Source organism: Balaenoptera borealis (assembly GCF_965194805.1).
Source record: "Balaenoptera borealis genome assembly, chromosome: 20".
Lineage (NCBI taxonomy): Eukaryota > Metazoa > Chordata > Mammalia > Artiodactyla > Balaenopteridae > Balaenoptera > Balaenoptera borealis.
Genome location: NC_138879.1, coordinates 49275390 through 49292415, shown reverse-complemented (window position 1 = coordinate 49292415; position 17026 = coordinate 49275390). Strand labels below are relative to the sequence as shown.

The window sequence follows — 17026 nt, the reverse complement described above, 5'->3', positions numbered from 1 at the left end:
CATGATGTGTTGGATTAAATAGGATTGAATGCAGACCAGCCCCTGCTCCACACACAGCAGAGAGGGCTCCCTTTTCTCCTTGCTGGGCACACTGTGTACCTTTGGGTGGGAGTCAGAGGCCTTTTTAGCCAGCCTGGCTATTGAGAAAATGTGCTAACACAAGGCAAAATGCAGATGCTGAGATTGGGCAACTGCCTCACCCTTAGGGCTCAGAGGCAGTCAGCCCGAAGCAAGCAGGGAGGGGCGAGGGCCTGAGTCAGGAGGGCCAATTAATGAAGCAATAGAGGGCGGACTGCGTTTGGTCCAACATCGGGCTTTAATGGAGTGTCAGGCAGTGATGAGATTGGGATGTGCGCTTAGGAACTTTGGGGCTCCTTTGACTTAAACTGCAAAAGCAGCCCCCTACTTCACCCACACCTGAAGCCTGTTGGCCCCGGAGCCTGGTTTTCTGCCCCTTACTGGCCACAGGTCCTGCTATCCCATGGCCAGAAGGCTGACCCACCTTCTGCCTCTGCCCAGGCCTGGCAGCTTGTGACAAGAGATCAAGGGACCTTGCCCCCTTGGTAGCCAAGGACGTCCCTGCCACAGCAGTCACCGGTGCCGCCCCTGTCAGCGGAGACTTCCTGCTCCATCCCAGTCCTGCCTTGCCTGTGGGAACAGGTGTGTAATTCCTGAGTGACTCTTGGAGAGCGGCAGGGCCGCCCCATCCTTGCTCCACCCCCCCTCCCAGCTGTGGCCTGGGCCGGGAGGCAAGGCTCAGAGTCTCCCCTGATGCTCTGGCCTTGGAAGCAGGTGGCCTGGCAGTTGCTGGGAGAATGAATGCAGGACAAAAACAATAATAGTTAATAGCTGTCACTGTTTATGGAGTCCTTTCTGTGCTCTGGGCCTTGTTCTCGCCTTTTCTACATGTTCTCTCATTTAAGCCCCGTGGTAGCTCCGCAAGGTGGGTTTATTTTGCGCATTTCACAATGAGGAACCTGAGTCTCAGGAGAAATGACTTGCCCAAGGTCATACAGTCTAGAGGTGAGGCCGTCTGCCACCCAGGTCTGCGGTGCATAATTTCTGGTGGGAAGCATTGAATGGGGACTTCCTCTGTCTCTGAGTGGACTTGATCCCAGACTTTGAAGGACAGAAAACAAGTCTTGGGGGTGGCCATTGTGAGGTCAACCAGGCCAGCCCTTGGCTGTGGCCTTGCCTCCCAGGGGTCGGGGCTGAGCACTCGACAGTTCATTTGGCCCTCCTACCAGCAGGATCTCTGACTTCTCACAGCATCCTTGGGAAGTAGTTATTATGAGGCCCATGATGGGAAGCATCAAATACAGGAGAGGGAAGAGTTGGGACCAAAACTTCAGCCTCAGCACCTGCTGCCTCCCCTGCCTTCTCCTGGGCTGGGGTGAGGCTGCCCTGTGGGTGTGGGGCTGACTCAGGCAGGGCACGTGGTGGGTGGGCGGGCGTTGCAGCTGTGGCTGGTGGGCGTGGCCTGCCTTGCATCAAGGGCAGGTGACCCAGCAAGTTCTGCCTCTGATGCCTCATTCCAGCCATTCCTCTGCCTCTGATGAGAGCCTCTCACCACCTCAGCTATAATCCTACTGGGGGGCCTTGGGCCCCGGGCATGCGGTGATCTGAGAACAAGGGCAGCCACTGTCACCTGGACCTCACCAGGTGAGTCTTGCCGAACAGGTAGCCGGTGCCCTCCAAGGCCCCAGGGTGTCCAGAGCGAGGACCTCAGGTGTCCCTCTGCCAGTTGGCCTCAGGGGAGGGCTGGGAGGGAGCTTGGGTCTCTAGCAGGGGAAACAAAGCTGAACATGAGCTCTTGGCCACAGGGAATGTGTGAGAGCACAGGATATGATGGATGTGGGAAACTTTCCCCTCCCTGAGGTTTGGGGATATTGGGGTAGGAGGACAGTCATAGCTGCCCAGGGCAGAGGTGAGGCTCCTGTCACCCCCGCAGGCCCCAGGGACGTGGCTCTCCAGGGCAGCAGTGTGATGGGAGCTCAGGATGGGATGAGATGGCCCCAGAGCTTGAGAGGGACAGGGCCCAGGCGGCTCATAGGAGCTGAGTCAGCAAGCCCTGGATGGGGGGTGGGCCCTGTGGCCCCCAGGCCTGGTCAGTCTCCCAGGAAAGGCCATTCCAGTCAGTACCAGGTCTTGGGAGGCACTTCCCAAGTGAGGGCGCCCAATCCCAGACAGAGTGAGGGCCAGGCCTGCAAGAGAGTCCAGCAGGTGGGAACGCAGGTTTATGGGGTGACTCAGGGAGCTAATTAGAGCTGCTGCAGTCCCCGGCCAGAGTTCTCTGACCCCCTCTTGCTCCCGCAGCCCAGGACTGTCCCGTACTCACCGGGCAGGACAGAGAAGATGGAGCAGCCAGCGGTCATGGATAAGAGACGTAGGGGACCATTCGACCCATTTTTCAGAAGGGGAAACAGAGGCCCAGGGAGTGGTAAGGGACATGCCCTCCATCCCTCTCTTCCAGTGTTGGCCCAGCCCAGCCTTTAGCCCCACAGGTCATTTTGGGCTGAGGGAGGTGGTAAAGGCGGCCCATCCTTATCAGGCAGTGACTGTGGATATGGCCAGGGACCTGTGTGCTGACAATCCTCTCCCAATAGGATGCTTAAGGCCTCCTCAGAGCTCCCTGCCTCTAGGTGCCTACACTCCGGGGCACCCCCTGGATGACTTTCCTCTCCCAAGATTGCTCATGTTTAGTGGGGTGGGGCACGCGGGCAGGGGGAGGAGGCTCTCCCATTTCCAAGCTTCACTGCAGTCTGAAGACAACCGGATCCAGACACTGCCTCCAGGGGGCTCTCCTATTAGGGTCAGGATCACCAATGGCCCCAGCTCCACCCAGCTGGGCTCTTCTTACAGAAATCACCGCCCCGCCCCACTGCCCCAGCTCCCTGTGACTCTGAGGGAGTTCTCTGAGGGTGGCTCAAGCTGAGAATGGCCCCCGCTAACTGCAGAGTCACCTCCTGTCCCCACAGCCCTTTCCCCTGCCCACCTCTTCCTCTATGGCCAGCCCATCTCCCCGCTGGCCCCCACGGCAGCCTCGTCCTGGCCTCTGGTCTCCTCCATCTCCCTTGTGCTGTCTCCTATAGGACCTGGATCCCTCTCACGTCCCCGCTGTCCCCAGGTTCAGCCACAGCTCCTGCTCCAGGCCCAGCCTGTTCCCAAGCCTCCTACTGCCCACGGGCCCAGCCACACCAGCTCCTTGACACTCGCCGAACTTTCTTGAGCCCTGGTCTTTGCTCAGGCTGTTGCCTCTGCCTGGACAGCCCTCCGCCCAACAGAAAGCTCGAAGTTCCCCTCAGTGTCCTTGGAAGACATATCAGTTCCTCTTCCCAGTACCTCCCTCCAAGCCCCGCATGGGGTCCAGCCCTTACCAAGCATCAGTAAAGCAGGTCTGGACAGAGGGGGCTGGGGCTCAGCTGCTCCCTCCAGGTGGACAGATAGCCATGTGGCTGGTTACACTCAGCTTTGGGTGAGGGAGAAAGATGATCAGTGTGTTAGTGGCAGAGAGCGCGAGGAGGGTGAGAAATTAAAAAACCGGAGCAGCCTGAGGCTGTGCTACTAGGAGCATAGTGTCTAGAGGAAAGGAGGTGACCGTCCTGCTCTGTCGAGGAGAATTCTAAACACAAAACCTGAGAAGGACGTTGAAAAAGCAGAGCTAATTCTCAGGAATCCACCTGGAGATTGGTGGGGCTGGAGAGGATGTCTGGAGAGAGGTCAAGGGCATGGTGATCTCTACCTGGAAGCTCTGCTGGGCTCTCCTAGGACCCATAGGGGCAGGGGTGCTGAAGCAGGGAGCAGGGGAAGCTGCGGGGACAGTCTCCCTGTCCCTGAGAAGGGGTGGTGGCCTGGGAAAGCTGAGTGATCTCCCCGTCCTGGGGAGTATGAGCAGGAGCCACATGGTGCTACATGGGGGTCTGAAGCTCCTCTCTGTCCCTTCAGCCTGAGCATCTGTGCTGTGGTTGTGTTCCAGCCATGGATGCCCACCCGAAGGAGACGGTGCCTCTCATGGGCAGAATCGCCACTGTCCCCAGTGGGAACGTTACCATCCTGCAGGAGAAGAGGCCGGCAGAGATCACCCCCACCAAGAAGAGGTAGGACCGGCAGGTTCAGGCCCGCGTGCTGCGCTGTGAGGGGCACAGGAGGAGCCTGGCACCCACCTTCAGGGACCCCTTGCCTGGGGCGGACCTGAGACTCTCAGTCTCATCTGGGGTGGCCTGGTGCCCAGCCAGGTATAATGGGGGGTGTAGGGGGGACAGCACTGCATACTCTGGGGCTGAGCTCGGGAGGTTAGTATGACTGGAATAATCAAGGGAGGCCTCCCTGGAGGGCCCAGGGGCACCAAGGCAGGAACGCCCAGAAAGGCTCCTGGGGGAGGTGGGGAGTTGCTGGAGCCATCCTTGAGATAAGGAGCAGAAAGGTGGGTGGAAATTCCAGGTAGCAGGGACCGCCTACAGCATACATTTTTCAAGTCCACTGGGGGTCTCATCTCCACTGGGTGCTTAGCCAGGTAATTCAGGCTCTCCAGCCCCACCTGTGTAAGGGAGACACCAGCCACGGCACCAGCCCATAGAGTAACGGTTAATTGCAATTGTGCCAACAACGTGCTCGGCACGGCGCATGTTGGCGCTGATAGTGTTTTGTTACCTTGAACTTTGTCTTCATTGTTGTTGTCATTGTCACTCCCCAGGGCCCCTGGGAACTGCACAGGGCTGGGACGGTTATGACCACTTCCCAGTTGAGGACACGGAGGTGGCGGGAGCAGAGAAAGTACTTCTCCGGGGTCACAGCTGGCCCCTTAGCTGCCTCCATTGCAGTAACCCCCTCAGCCGATTCGGTGCCCCTCAAGCTGAATGCCCCTCCTTCAACCCCGTGGCGCTTCCCTTGGACCCGGATGGGCCCCCGGGTCTACGTTGGCCCATTTGCCCTGCCTCTTCAGCCCCTGTCCCAGGACCTTTCTTGGGCCGAGTTGAGCCTGGTGCTTTCCCTTCTCTTGATTTGAGTAATAATTGCTGAGGCCTTTTGTGCACGAGGCGGGGGGCTGGGCCCAGGCTGGGGAGACTGGGACACGAGAGAAAGAACACCTGCCTCTGCTCACAGTCTGGATGGTGAGAGGGGCCCCAGGGAGAATGTGGGGAGTGGCCTGGAGAGAGGGTGAAGTAGGTGGGGCGGGGCCTGAGGAGGGGCAGGTGGTTCTGATCCTGCAGGCATGTCGCTGAGGAGCTGGTGTTACAGTGGATGGTGACAGGTGGACAGGAAGGGAGAGGGCAGAGGCTTGGGGCAGGAACCAGTGAGGAATCCCATGCGGCTAAAGTGCCGGCTGGGTGAGGATGTATTTGGGGGGATAAGTCCCACTGGGGCTGGGTCTTGGCAGTCAGTTAAGGACATTGGACAATTGGGGGTAGTGGGGAGCCATGGAGGGATTTTGTGTGAGAGGGAGGGCATGGCAAGATTTGCATTTCAGAAAGGACACTCTGGGTGATCTGTGTGGGTGATGGATTGGAGGGGCGTGTGTTGCGCCTGTTGCCCAGGTGATAGGTGGTGAGCCTGGTGGTGAGGGATGGAGAAGCAGGCACAGATCAGAGAGGTATTAGGATCGTGGAGTCTGCCGGATCAACTATGGGAGGGGAGGGAGAAGGAGGACCGAGAGACATCCCCTTCCTCCGGTGGGGGGACCTGGAGGGGTGACGGGGCATCTCTGACATGAGCACTTCAGAGGAGCAGGAGCAAGGTCAGGAGGAAGGAGCCAAGTTCAAGTGTGAAATGTTGGCTGAGAGGTGCCAGAGGCTCATTCAGGTGGACGCTCCATCCTGGAGCGCAGGAGAGAAAACTGGGTGGATGTGGAGATCAGACAGGTGTCGGGGGCCCATGTGGGAAGCCTGGGTCTGGGAGGGCTTGTCTGGGTAGGAGCAGAGATATCTTGGATCTAAGCCACCAACACTGCCCTCCTGCCTCCTTTCCCCCTTTCCTCCCCTCTCACTTTCCCAGGGGAGGTTTGGATCTCAGAGAAGCACTGAGGACAGAGTTTCAGGAAAATCCCAGATTCTTCCTGCAGTCGGGCTGCCATTCTGAGCCCATCCTGGTTCATGAACTTAGTTCCAGGGTCAGCTCTCCCAATGGCCCCCGCCCAACTAAGGGCCTGGTGTGAGGTGTGACCTTTGTCTCATGAATCCGTGGTCCCTTCTCCTTCCCAAGGCTCTTTGAGGGACCTCATGTGCCTACTTCTCCCCAGACCCCAAAGGTTTGGGCATCTCCCTCAGAAAGGAGTATAGGACTTAGGTTTAGAAAGAAAAAGAAAAGAAAATATTATGTGTCAGAAGGCAGTTCTGACCACTAAGGAAATATGTACTAATGGGGGAATTGAAGGCACCAAGAAATCCAGATTGGGGAGAAATTTTTGGACCTGGAGCTTTTTCTGAAGCATCATGCCCCTCCCTGTGAGTGGCTGCTATGGTTACCTCCCCCTGGGCGTCACCTTGCCCAGGGACACAGACACAGGCCATGAAGGCTGTAGAGGCACTGACCTTGAAGCTCAGAGCACTTGGGCTTTTCTCTGGACAAAGTAGGAGAGATAAGCTCCTCCCCAGGCCTGAGTCTGCCTGGGGATAGTTCTCTGCCTTCAAAGGAACAGAAAAGCCGGAGGAATCGTACAGAGCTGCCTGTCTGCGCATGTGAGTTAACAACACCCAGGTGGTGGTGCCTTTCTGGCTGGGTCAAAGTAGGAATAAACAAACAGCACCTGTTGCAAGTCAGGAGCCAGGATGTCACCTGGCCAAGACCTTGCTGTCTGCTCATGCTGGTGGATGAGATATGGCACATGCAGTGGCAAGTAGGGCAGGCATGGGACAGGCCCTCGTGGTCTAGCAGCTCCCTGTCCCAGGAGTTAGGTCCTTACATACAGCTGGGTCCTTTCCAGCTCAGCTCTCACCATCCACCTTCCCAGCCACTGAAGTCCTCCTGCCTCAGTCACAGCCCTCATCTTCCTGTTGAGGGATGCAACCTCCCAACTTTTACAGTTTAAGGGTGTGTTGGTCTGTCTGCTTATTGGTCTCTCCATCTATCCACCTATCTACCCACCCAACTATTCATTCCTCAGACAGTCATCCATCCATCCATCCATCCTTCCAACCATCCATCATCTACTTATCTATTCATCCATCCACTCATCTGTCCAACCAGCCATTCTTTTTTCCACTCATTTATCTTTCACCTATCCATCCTTACACTCATCCATTGTTAGGTCTTCTGAGTGTCATGACAAATGTTGGGTTCTAGAGAATTAGGACGATGCAATTGTAGTTTCTGCTGTTGAAGAACTTACAGCCAAAGGACAGTGGGTTATTGCCTAGAGAGGCAATCCCCAACATTTTTGGCACCAGGGACCGTTTTTGTGGAAGAAAATTTTTCCAAGGACCGGGGGGAAGATGGTTTCGGGATGATTCAAGCCCATTACATTTATTGTGCACTTTATTTCTATTATTATTACATCAGCTCCACCTCAGATCATCAGGCATTAGATCCCAGGGGTTTGGGACCCCTGGTCTAGAGCAAGAAAAGCAATGGCTTCACTGTGCTATAATCTGGTCTGATCCTTGGGGCCAGTTTTTACCAACCCACTGGAACAAGAGCTTTGTGAGGGGAGGAATTTTTGTCTACTTGTTTACCACTGTATCCGCAGCTTCTAGAATAGTGCTTGGCATATTGTACATGCTCAGTAAATATTTGTTGAGTAAATGCACTACTGAACCCAGATAGGTAGGGTGGGATGGAGGTCAGGGCAGGAGCTGGACCAATTGTCCTGGGGAAACACCTGCAGGTGTGGGAGTTGGGCTCTGCCTGGAGATAGTCAGCAAATCTCAACCAGGATGTTCTGCTAGCAGATGTGTTTGTAGTCGCTGGGTCAGAGCTGCCATAGTGGTGTGGGGACAACTTTGGGGTGGCAGTTCTGGGGTACTGCAGGGGTGCAGGGAAAGGTGATCTCACAAGATGACCCCTGATGCCCATTTCAGCTGGACAGTCCATAAGTAGACAGTCCCGGAGCAGCACAGGCTCCAGAGTCCAGGTCTTGAGGATCGTCTAGCCCAATCACTTTCCATCCGGGTGAGGATACTTGGCCCAGAGAAGGCCAGTGACCGCCTGGGGTCACACAAGAGGAGATGCAGAGGCAGAGCCAGACTAGAAGCCAGGCCTCGGGCTACCAGCTAGGGGCTTGCTCCTCCCTTTGTCTTCTCTTTTGGAAGAATGATTTGATTTTAGGTCAGGTCAGAAGGTTCCTCTTGATAGGCAGGAGACAGGCAGGTGGGGGGCCAATGTATCAGTGAGCCTTGCCCTCACGCCATTTATGCCCCATTTCTGGACTAGCTCTGCGCCTTCCGGGCTTGGCTGGGCCTGGCTGAGGGTGAGCACTCCGTGAGGAGGGCGCCCTCGACAGTGGGGTTGCAGGACACACAGGTGGACAGGCCCTGTCCCAGCTCTAATGGCCTTGCTTGGGTGTCCCCCCAGTGCACACTTGTTCCTGGAGATAGAAGGGTTCGAGCCCAACCCCACTGTCACCAAGACCTCTCCCCTCATCTTCTCCAAGCCCATGGACTCCAACATCCGGCAGTGGTGAGTACTGCGACCCGCCAGCCCGCCAGGCCCCACCCCTGCCCTGGCCGAGCCCTCAGCTCCCGCGGGCGGGCAGTGACTCGCCCTGGGCCACACAGCCAGGCCTGCTTGTGGCAAACTACCATTGTCCATTAAAAACTTGTCCCTCTCTCTGTCCTCCCCATTCCCCCACCAGCCTCCCGGGCAGCTGTGATGACATGGATTCCCCACAATCTCCTCAGGATGACGTGACAGAGACCCCATTTAATCCCGGCAGTCCCAGGTGAGCCTGGCCCTTCCCCTCCTCCCACCGTGCCCACCAGGCAGGTGCCCGAGGGACAGGCACCAGGACCCTGCAGGAAAGAGAAAGAGGCCGCCAATCCTGGGGCGCCAGTGTCTGGGCCCATAGCTATGGCATGTAGGTCATTTTTGGGGGGAAGGGAGTATTACATCTTATAAAAGTAATACCCATTCATTATAAAACATCCGGACAACAGTATGCAGCAGAATGAGAACTTAACGCAATGCCATGTACGTAAATTAAAAATACATGCATGTACGGGACTTCCCTGGCGGTCCAGCGGTTAAGACTTTGCCTCCCGATGCAGGGGTGCCGGTTCCATCCCTGGTAGGGAGCTAAGATCCCACACGCCTCGCAGCCAAAAAACCAAAACAAAAAAACAGAAAGAATGTTGTAACAAATTCAATAAAGACTTAAAAAAAAAAAATACATGCATGTAGCCATCAAACATCAACGTGCATTTTGCAAGAACACATACAAACAGAAGTATACACATCACACATTACCGTGGCTGCCTATTTGGAGTGTAGGGGTGGGGAGAGAGATATGAAAAATATTCAAACAACACAAAATATGAAAGTGAAATTTCCCTTCCTCTGATCTCATTCTTTCGAGGTAATCATGATGAACAGTTAGGCACGTATCTTTCCTGATCATTACTATGTGGATCCAAAGATACAGTTTGATAAAATGTGCTTGCATTTGGATTAGAAGCAGGGCAGCTCAGGGCAACACGAATCCCAGCACCTCCGCCCACCCCCCGGCACTAAAGGAGGGGATTTCAGGCACTGCGACAGGCACGTGCAGACAGTGGGGGCTGGCGCCGAGCCCCCTGTAGGCACAGCGGCTTTGGAGGGGTAACGGGAGACAGTGGTGCATGTGTGGCGAGTTGGAAACGTTTTCTGGCCTCAGTGCAAACCTGGCCAAGCAAGAGCAGAGGCACAAAAAGAGGTGGCTGAGGAAACACATCTTTGTGGCTGTGTCGGAGGGCGGCGTGGGACAGCTGCTGGAGCTGCTGATGGAGCTGCAGGAGCTTTGTGAGCAGCGCCGCAGCCTGGATGTGTCCGGTCAGTGGCTGGCCCTGGCAGAGGGTGCAAGGCTGGGGGTCCTGCTCGGCTCCTGCTGTCCACCTACCCACTGCCCTCCCTCCCCGCCCTCCAGCCTTAACTGCTGGGCTGGCAACTTCGAACCTGATTCTGAGGGCAATGGGGAGCCATGGAAGGGCTTAGACAGGTGACGGTGGAGGATGGGGGTAAAACTGGAGAAGGCCTCTGCTCAGGCAGAGTTGGGACCCCAGCGGTGGGGCTGGGGAAGGGGGAACAGCTCTTCCGGGAGCGGCACTGGTGGGACGCAAGGACGTGAGGAGTGAGTCCCGGGTGGTGCCATTTGGACTTGGGAGACTTGGTGGCTGGTGGGGCCCGAGCTGTCTTGGGGACCAGGAGAGTAGCAAGTTAAGTGGAAGGGGGTGAAGTCTATTTGTAGGAAACCGGGGTGTGGGGTGGTGGGCTGGAGATTTCTGAGCTGGACAGTGGGAAGCCAGGCAGTGGGTGGGACTGTCCCCCTACCAGGGAGACGGTGCAGAAGGTAAAGAGCAAAAGGTCTCTGATAAGCCTCTGGGCAGCTCACCGAGGAGAAGGAGGAGCCGGCAAGGAGGCGGGAGGAGGAAGAGCTGGCCAGGGCAGAGGGGAGCTGGGAGCTCGGGGCAGGGAGCTCCGTGGAGAGCCTGCGGCAGGTTCTTGAGGTCCGAGGCTGCAGCCGCCACACCCCGGCCTCCCTTCCTCCGGGCCGGGAGGGCCAAGGGCAGCCGGGGCCCCCCTGTGCAGCAGCTCCATCCTGCAACCCTGCCTGCAGACTTCCTCATGCACAAGCTGACGGCCTTGGACACGGGGAAGACCTGCCTGATGAAGGCCTTGTTAAACATCAACCCCAGCACCAAGGAGATCGTGCAGATCCTGCTCGCCTTCGCGGAGGAAAACAACATCCTAGACAGGTTCATCAACGCCAAGTACACGGAGGAGGCCTACGAAGGTACCCGCCTGCGGGAGGGGCTGGGCAGACAGCGATTTCTGGCGGTGGTGGGGCACAGGCACTGCTGTCGTGGAAGCCCAAAGCGCTTAGTGTGGTGCCCGGCACCTTCCTTCATTCTGCAAACAATCTTGACCGCTGGCCGCGTGCCAGGCAGTGTTTTTGGCCCCAGAACACAGGAGCGAACAAGACAGATGAACGCTGCTCTTCTAAATAAGGAAATTTAAAAATTGATGAAAAGAAAATTACAAAAAAAAAAGATAATGTCATCAGAAGTAATTGGGGATGGGCAACTTTAGTGTGGATGGTCAGAGAGGTGACCTTTGACCCGAAGCCAGCACAATGAGAAGGATTCAGAACAAAGCAAGGGCAAAAGCCTGAGATGGGACTGAGCTTGACACAGCTGAGTGATGGCAAGAAGGCTGGAGGGCTGGGCAGGGCCAACACATTAGTAACTATTAGTATCGTCATTATCCTCATCATTATTAACAGCCCCATTTGGGACTCAGCTTTGTGGCTTCTCTCTTAGGTGGACCGGAGAGGGGGCAGGGAGACTAAACTCGGGATAGTGTTTCCCTACTCAGGAAGTCTGCTGTGAATAACCAGTAAGGTGTGTCTTTGAGTTTTTGGAGTCAATAAACATCCCACTAGGGTCTTATGACGAGCTTGTGTCAAAAATGATTGGCCCAAGAATAACTGGATGCCATCTTATGGATATGCCGAGGGTGCTAAACATCTCAGCTTTTTGCAGGTGGGAGTCTGGCTCGGGCCCTTAACTTTTCTCGTGGGAGACAGTAATTTTATTTGTATTTATTTATTGCCATTATTATTATTTGTTTTTGCCAGTCTGGTGGGTGAAAAGTATTAACTCATTAGGTTCAAATTTTCATCTTCCCGATTACCAGTGATTCCAAACATCTTTCATTTCCTGTATTGTCTGTGTGGACTTTCTTCTCTGTGAGGTGCTTGTTAATAATAGTTTCTCAGTTTTCTTTTAGGTTGTTTGTCTTTTTATTGATTTATAGGAGCTCTTAATCCATTATGGACTTCTAAAAGCACATTACCTCTTTTATACGTCTCAAATATTTCCCCCAGCCTATCACTTGTCTTTTAACTTTCTTTAAGATGTCTTTTGAAATACAGAAATTTTTAATTTTTATGGAAGCAAATATGTCAGTTTTTTCTTTATGGCTTCAGAATTTTGGATTTTGCTTAAGAAGGCTTAAGAGGGTTTTCCTTCCAAAAAGGTTAGTTATTAACAATTTTCCACTCTTAAAAAATGCTTAGTTCTTTGATCCACCAGGACTTTGTTTTTATGTATGGCATGTTGGCAGCTCTTTGGAAAATGCTGTTTCTGGTGTAATGTTCTGAGACACCCGGCCCCCGCACCCCCAGCCTTCTGGTCCCTTCTGTCTGGAGGTTCTGTAGGCTCCACCAACCGTGTCTATGTCCCTCCCCCACCCCCCTCCCTGCGGCTTCTCCCCTGTTCTGTTTCTCAGTCACCAGGCCATCATCTACCCAGCACCCAGGCCAGATGCCTGGACCTTACCTGAGACAGCCCTTCTCCCCCATCCCCAGCAGACCATCCTGAGGACTCTTTCTCCCAAGGATCTTTGGGTCCATTGGATGGACAGCTCTTCCCAAGTCTGGGCTCCTTCTAACACATCCTCCAGTTTTGCAGCCAGAGTGCTTTGAAAATACACATGTACAAAACCCAAAACTCTGATCATGTCACTTCCCTGCTTCAATGCCTTCGGTGCCTTCCCATACCCTTTAGGATAAAGTTTTAACCTCTTAACCTGGCTTATGAGGCCTTGAGTCAGCCCCATCCAGCCTGGCTAAACTTACCCAGTCCCAGTTTAGAGGCCACTCTGGGAAGCCCCCCAACCCCTCAGGCTGTGTTAAGAGCTCCTCTGGGTACCACAGACCCTGCACCTCCCCGTATCATAACGCTCAATTCGCAGGGAGACTGTGAGCTTCCTGAGGACAAGAATCAAAACTGCATCCCATGTCCTGCTGTGTCCCCAGTGCCTGGCTTTGGGGCACAGAGCAGATGCTCCACGAATAATCCTTGCTTCCACGCAAAAATGAATGAAGCAAAGAATGAAGCTGGGCGACACAGACCAGACAGGCAGCTAGTATTTCTCCACGGTTCGGTGGAGGGTACAGAGGACAGAGAGGGGAACAGGCCAGAGAGGGTGTGTCACCCCCGTCCCAGCCGCTGAGCGCAACCGCCCACCCCTGTCCCGTCCGCAGGGCAGACGGCGCTGAACATCGCCATCGAGCGGCGGCAGGGAGACATCACCGCGTTGCTCATCGCGGCCGGCGCCGACGTCAACGCCCACGCCAAGGGCGTCTTCTTCAACCCCAAGTACCAGCACGAAGGCTTCTACTTCGGTGGGTGCCGCCGCCCCGGGTTGGGGTCCGGGGGCGAGAGGGGCGGAGGGCGAGGCGGGGCTTCTACCCGTAGAAGCGCTAGCAGGCAGAGGAGACCCCACTGCCAATCTCTGCTGGCTCAGTTGTGTCCGAGGCCCTGGAGGACAGAGCCAGGACCAGGGAGGCGGGAGGGGCAGATCCACCTGAACAGGACCGCCAGGCTGGAGACCGGCACTTGGGAGGATGGGGAGCCTGCATTCGGGGAGTGTCACCTGGTGGTGTTAGAGGACACATAGACATCCACCTGAGCAGCCCCCTGTAGGGAACATAGACCTGGGAGGGAGGGCAAGGAGAGAGCCCTAGTTTACAGGTTCTGAGAAGGGAAATGACTTGCCCCAGTGTAGTAAGGAGCGGATGTAAGCATCCTGCCTGCCAGCTCTGGCCTCTGTCCCCTGTGTCCAGTGCCTCTCAGGACTGCAAACAGGGGTCAAAAGTAAGAGGACAAAAATTCCCTGACTGACACTTTAGGGAGACCAAATGCAACTGGCGTTAGGCCATCCCGGGTGAAAAAAATTTTTTTTAATGTGTAATTTAGATACAGTGAAGTTCACCCATCTTAACGTTCACTTCTGTTCATTTCCACAAACGCGTACAGTTGTGTAACCATCACTGTGATCAGGACAGGGAACAAACAGCTCCATCACACCAAAAACTCGCCTGGTACAACTTTGTAGTTAACGCCTCCTCCTTGCCCAGGCCCTGACTGATGGTCACTGACCTGTTTTCTCTTCTGGATGGTTTTTTAGTCAGCAGGACTAGATGGGTCTGGGTGGCCTTGAGGACAGGGTCTTGTCCAGTCAGACCTGGCTGGGAAACATCTGTTGGGTGGGATAAAGAGAGGTGACAGGATGGAGATTGGGGGGGGAAGCAGCAGGAGACCTGATGTCCAGCCCTGGTTCCGTCCCCGGTTTGCTGTGTGACCAAGTGTGAGTCACTTGCCTTCTCTTTTCTCAACTAACATTGATTGTTTACTATATATACCAGGCACTGTTCTAGGTATTTGAAATATATCTGTGAGCAAAACCAAGATCTCTGCCCTCATGGAACTTGCATTCTAGATGGGAGAGAGACCATCAATAATGAATATAATAAATAAGAATGTTATGTAATATGTTAGAAAATAACAAGTGCTATTGAAAAAAATAAAAAGTAAAGCAGGGGGAACTTCCCTGGTGGTGCAGTGGTTAAGAATCTGCCTGCCAATGCAGGGGCAAGGGTTCGATCCCTGGTCCAGGAAGATCCCACATGCCGCGGAGCAACTAAGCCTGTGCGCCACGACTACTGAGCCTGCGCTCTAGAGCCTGCGAGCCACAACTACTGAAGCCCGCGCGCCTAGAGCCCGTGCTCCGCAACAAGATAAGCCACCGCAATGAGAAGCTCACGCACCGCAATGAAGAGTAGCCCCGGTCCACGGCAACTAGAGAAAGCCCGTGCACAGCAACAAAGACCCAAAGCAGCCAAAAATAAAATAAATAAAATAAAAAAATAAATAAGTTAAAAAAAAAAAACGACAGCTCAAAAAAAAAAAAGTAGTAAAGCAGGGGAAGGAGATCAGGAATTCTGGAACAGGAAGCAGCTGGGTTTCAATTTTAAAAGTTAGGGTGAATGATTCATTGAAAAGGTGACATTAGAGCAAAGACTCACAGGTGGTGAGGTAGGGAGTGATGCAGGTATCTACGAAAGAGGGAACAGCCTGTACAAAGCCCCTGAGGTAGAAAAGTGCCTGTGTGTGCTCGAGGAGAAGGAAGAAGGCCATGGTGGCTGGAGGGGAGTGAGTGAGGGGGAGAGGAGGAGATGATGTCAGAAGATGTAGGGCCTTGTAGGCTGTCATTGGAATTTGAGCTTTTGTTCTGGGTGAGGTGAGCCTTATGCATTAATAGGATCAGTCTGGCTTCTGTGTTGAGGGTAGTGTTGGAGGGCCAACAGGGTAGTAGCAGGGAGACCGGTTAGGAGTTTGTTGCAATGATCCAGCTTCAGTCTCCCACTCCTGCTGAGATGGGCAGGATAAGCCCCATTCCTAGAACTTGGGGAATCACCGCTCTGGTCCAGGAGAGAACCGAGCCCCTGTGCGCCCCCTCCCCCAGGCGAGACACCCCTGGCCCTGGCAGCCTGCACCAACCAGCCCGAGATTGTGCAGCTGCTGATGGACAACGAGCAGACGGACATCACCTCGCAGGACTCACGGGGAAACAACATCCTCCACGCTCTGGTGACGGTGGCCGAGGACTTCAAGACGCAGAATGACTTCGTCAAGCACATGTACGACATGATCCTGCTGAAGAGCGGCAACTGGGAGCTGGAGACCACGCGCAACAACGATGGCCTCACGCCGCTGCAGCTGGCCGCCAAGATGGGCAAGGCCGAGGTGGGTGAGGCCTGGGGGCAGGCGGGAGGGCGCAAGGCACGCTCCCCAGGGGCCCTTCTGAGTGGCCGACTGCACGGAGCTACGGACAGGCAGCACGTGGGCGCACCCTCTGGACTTCAGGCCCTAACATTCTGTGTTTCCGTCTCCCGCCCTGAGACCCCCTTGCCGGGGCCAGAGTGGAGGAGTCTTAAGGCTGCGGTGACTCATGCTTTGTGGCGGAGGATTCCTGCGTGGCGAGGCACCCAAGCGGAGGAGGCTGAGTGTCTGACCCTGGGGGCCTTCAGCCTCTTATGAGGACGGGAGTCCCCGAATGTCTGCTCTGGATCCAGAGCCAGTTGGCTGGTGCTCCCTGACACTGGAGAGACCCCAGCCTGTCTGTCAGGTTGAAACATTGAGCCAAGTCCCCAGCAGAGTATGTGGCTGCTCGTGGCTCTTTGTGCCCTTGTGTTGTGGCCGAGGAACTCAGGTTAACTGGGAGCTTGGTGAAGACTCAGCTGGGGTGGGCTCCCATCTCTCTCTGTGGTTGGAGCCACGGCTTGGTCTGGTTTCAAGGTCAGGACTCATCATGGCAAAGCTGCCCCTGAGCGTCCACATCTTGAGCCCTGGGAGGGGACCATGGCTCCTGGGAGGCTGCAGGAGGGCACTGGGTAGGGTGGGGACTGTGAAGCCATCACAGCTGTGCCAACCTCGGGGCAACTGATGAGGGAGGTGGTGCCCCGAGGGCCTTGGGTCCCGTCCCAGTGCTCAGGGCTGGTGCCCACAAGGGACCTTTTCAAGCTCTTGTGGGAGGAGGAAGGGATGCAGAACAGCTTTGACAGAGGAGGAATTGTGTGCCTGCCTCCCCCATCTCCTGCCCACCCCAAGGACACAGCTTCCTGGGGGCTTTGAGGAGAGTCAGACTGTGGTCGCAAGTCGGAACTTTCTCCAAGGACCACTGTGCCATGTGCTTGTCCCTGGGGAGGGCCCAGGGATGAAGCTTCCTGCGTGGAGCGTGGCCCCCTGACCCCTGGTTCCCTAGAGGATAATGTGTCCCTCCACCCACACCCACCACCTCTCGCCAGTCTTGGGAAGTCGCCTGCACCCTTCCTGGCCCCTTCTCTCCTTCATTCAGTGTTCTTTGGAAACTTTTCCGGATGCTGCCCAAGTTGGCCACTGTGCTGGGAGCAGAGGGTGCAGTCATACTTGAGACACAGACCATATCCTCGGGCTCGTGTAGCCTGGGGCGCGGAAACGGGAGACGTGCCTTATCCCTGGGAGCTCCCTGCCTGGGCTGTAGAGACTAGGTTCCCGTGCGAGGTGAGATGGGGACC

General features: G+C 55.3%; 1 protein-coding gene across 14 annotated transcripts in view; it reads left to right on the top strand.

Annotated features, from left to right (window-relative positions):
* Window positions 1-1507: 1507 nt before the first annotated feature.
* The window catches only part of TRPV3 (transient receptor potential cation channel subfamily V member 3), a 31162-nt gene continuing 15643 nt past the window's right edge, over window positions 1508-17026 (top strand). For 11 of the 14 annotated variants that reach the window (XR_014238154.1, XR_014238155.1, XM_082370611.1 and 8 more), the window contains exons 1-9: window positions 1508-1662; window positions 2317-2440; window positions 3977-4097; window positions 8506-8610; window positions 8786-8872; window positions 9803-9957; window positions 10742-10918; window positions 13172-13312; window positions 15436-15716. Coding sequence is in view for 12 of the 14 variants with exons in the window: in XM_082370611.1 (XP_082226737.1) it covers window positions 2356-2440; window positions 3977-4097; window positions 8506-8610; window positions 8786-8872; window positions 9803-9957; window positions 10742-10918; window positions 13172-13312; window positions 15436-15716 (1152 nt within the window). In the remaining 2 variants the exon portion in view is untranslated. Of the gene's footprint in view, window positions 1663-2316; window positions 2441-3945; window positions 4098-4131; window positions 6675-8505; window positions 8611-8785; window positions 8873-9802; window positions 9958-10741; window positions 10919-13171; window positions 13313-15435; window positions 15717-17026 lie in introns of those variants that run through there. The other 3 variants (XM_082370618.1, XM_082370617.1, XM_082370612.1) reach the window with 3 other exon arrangements.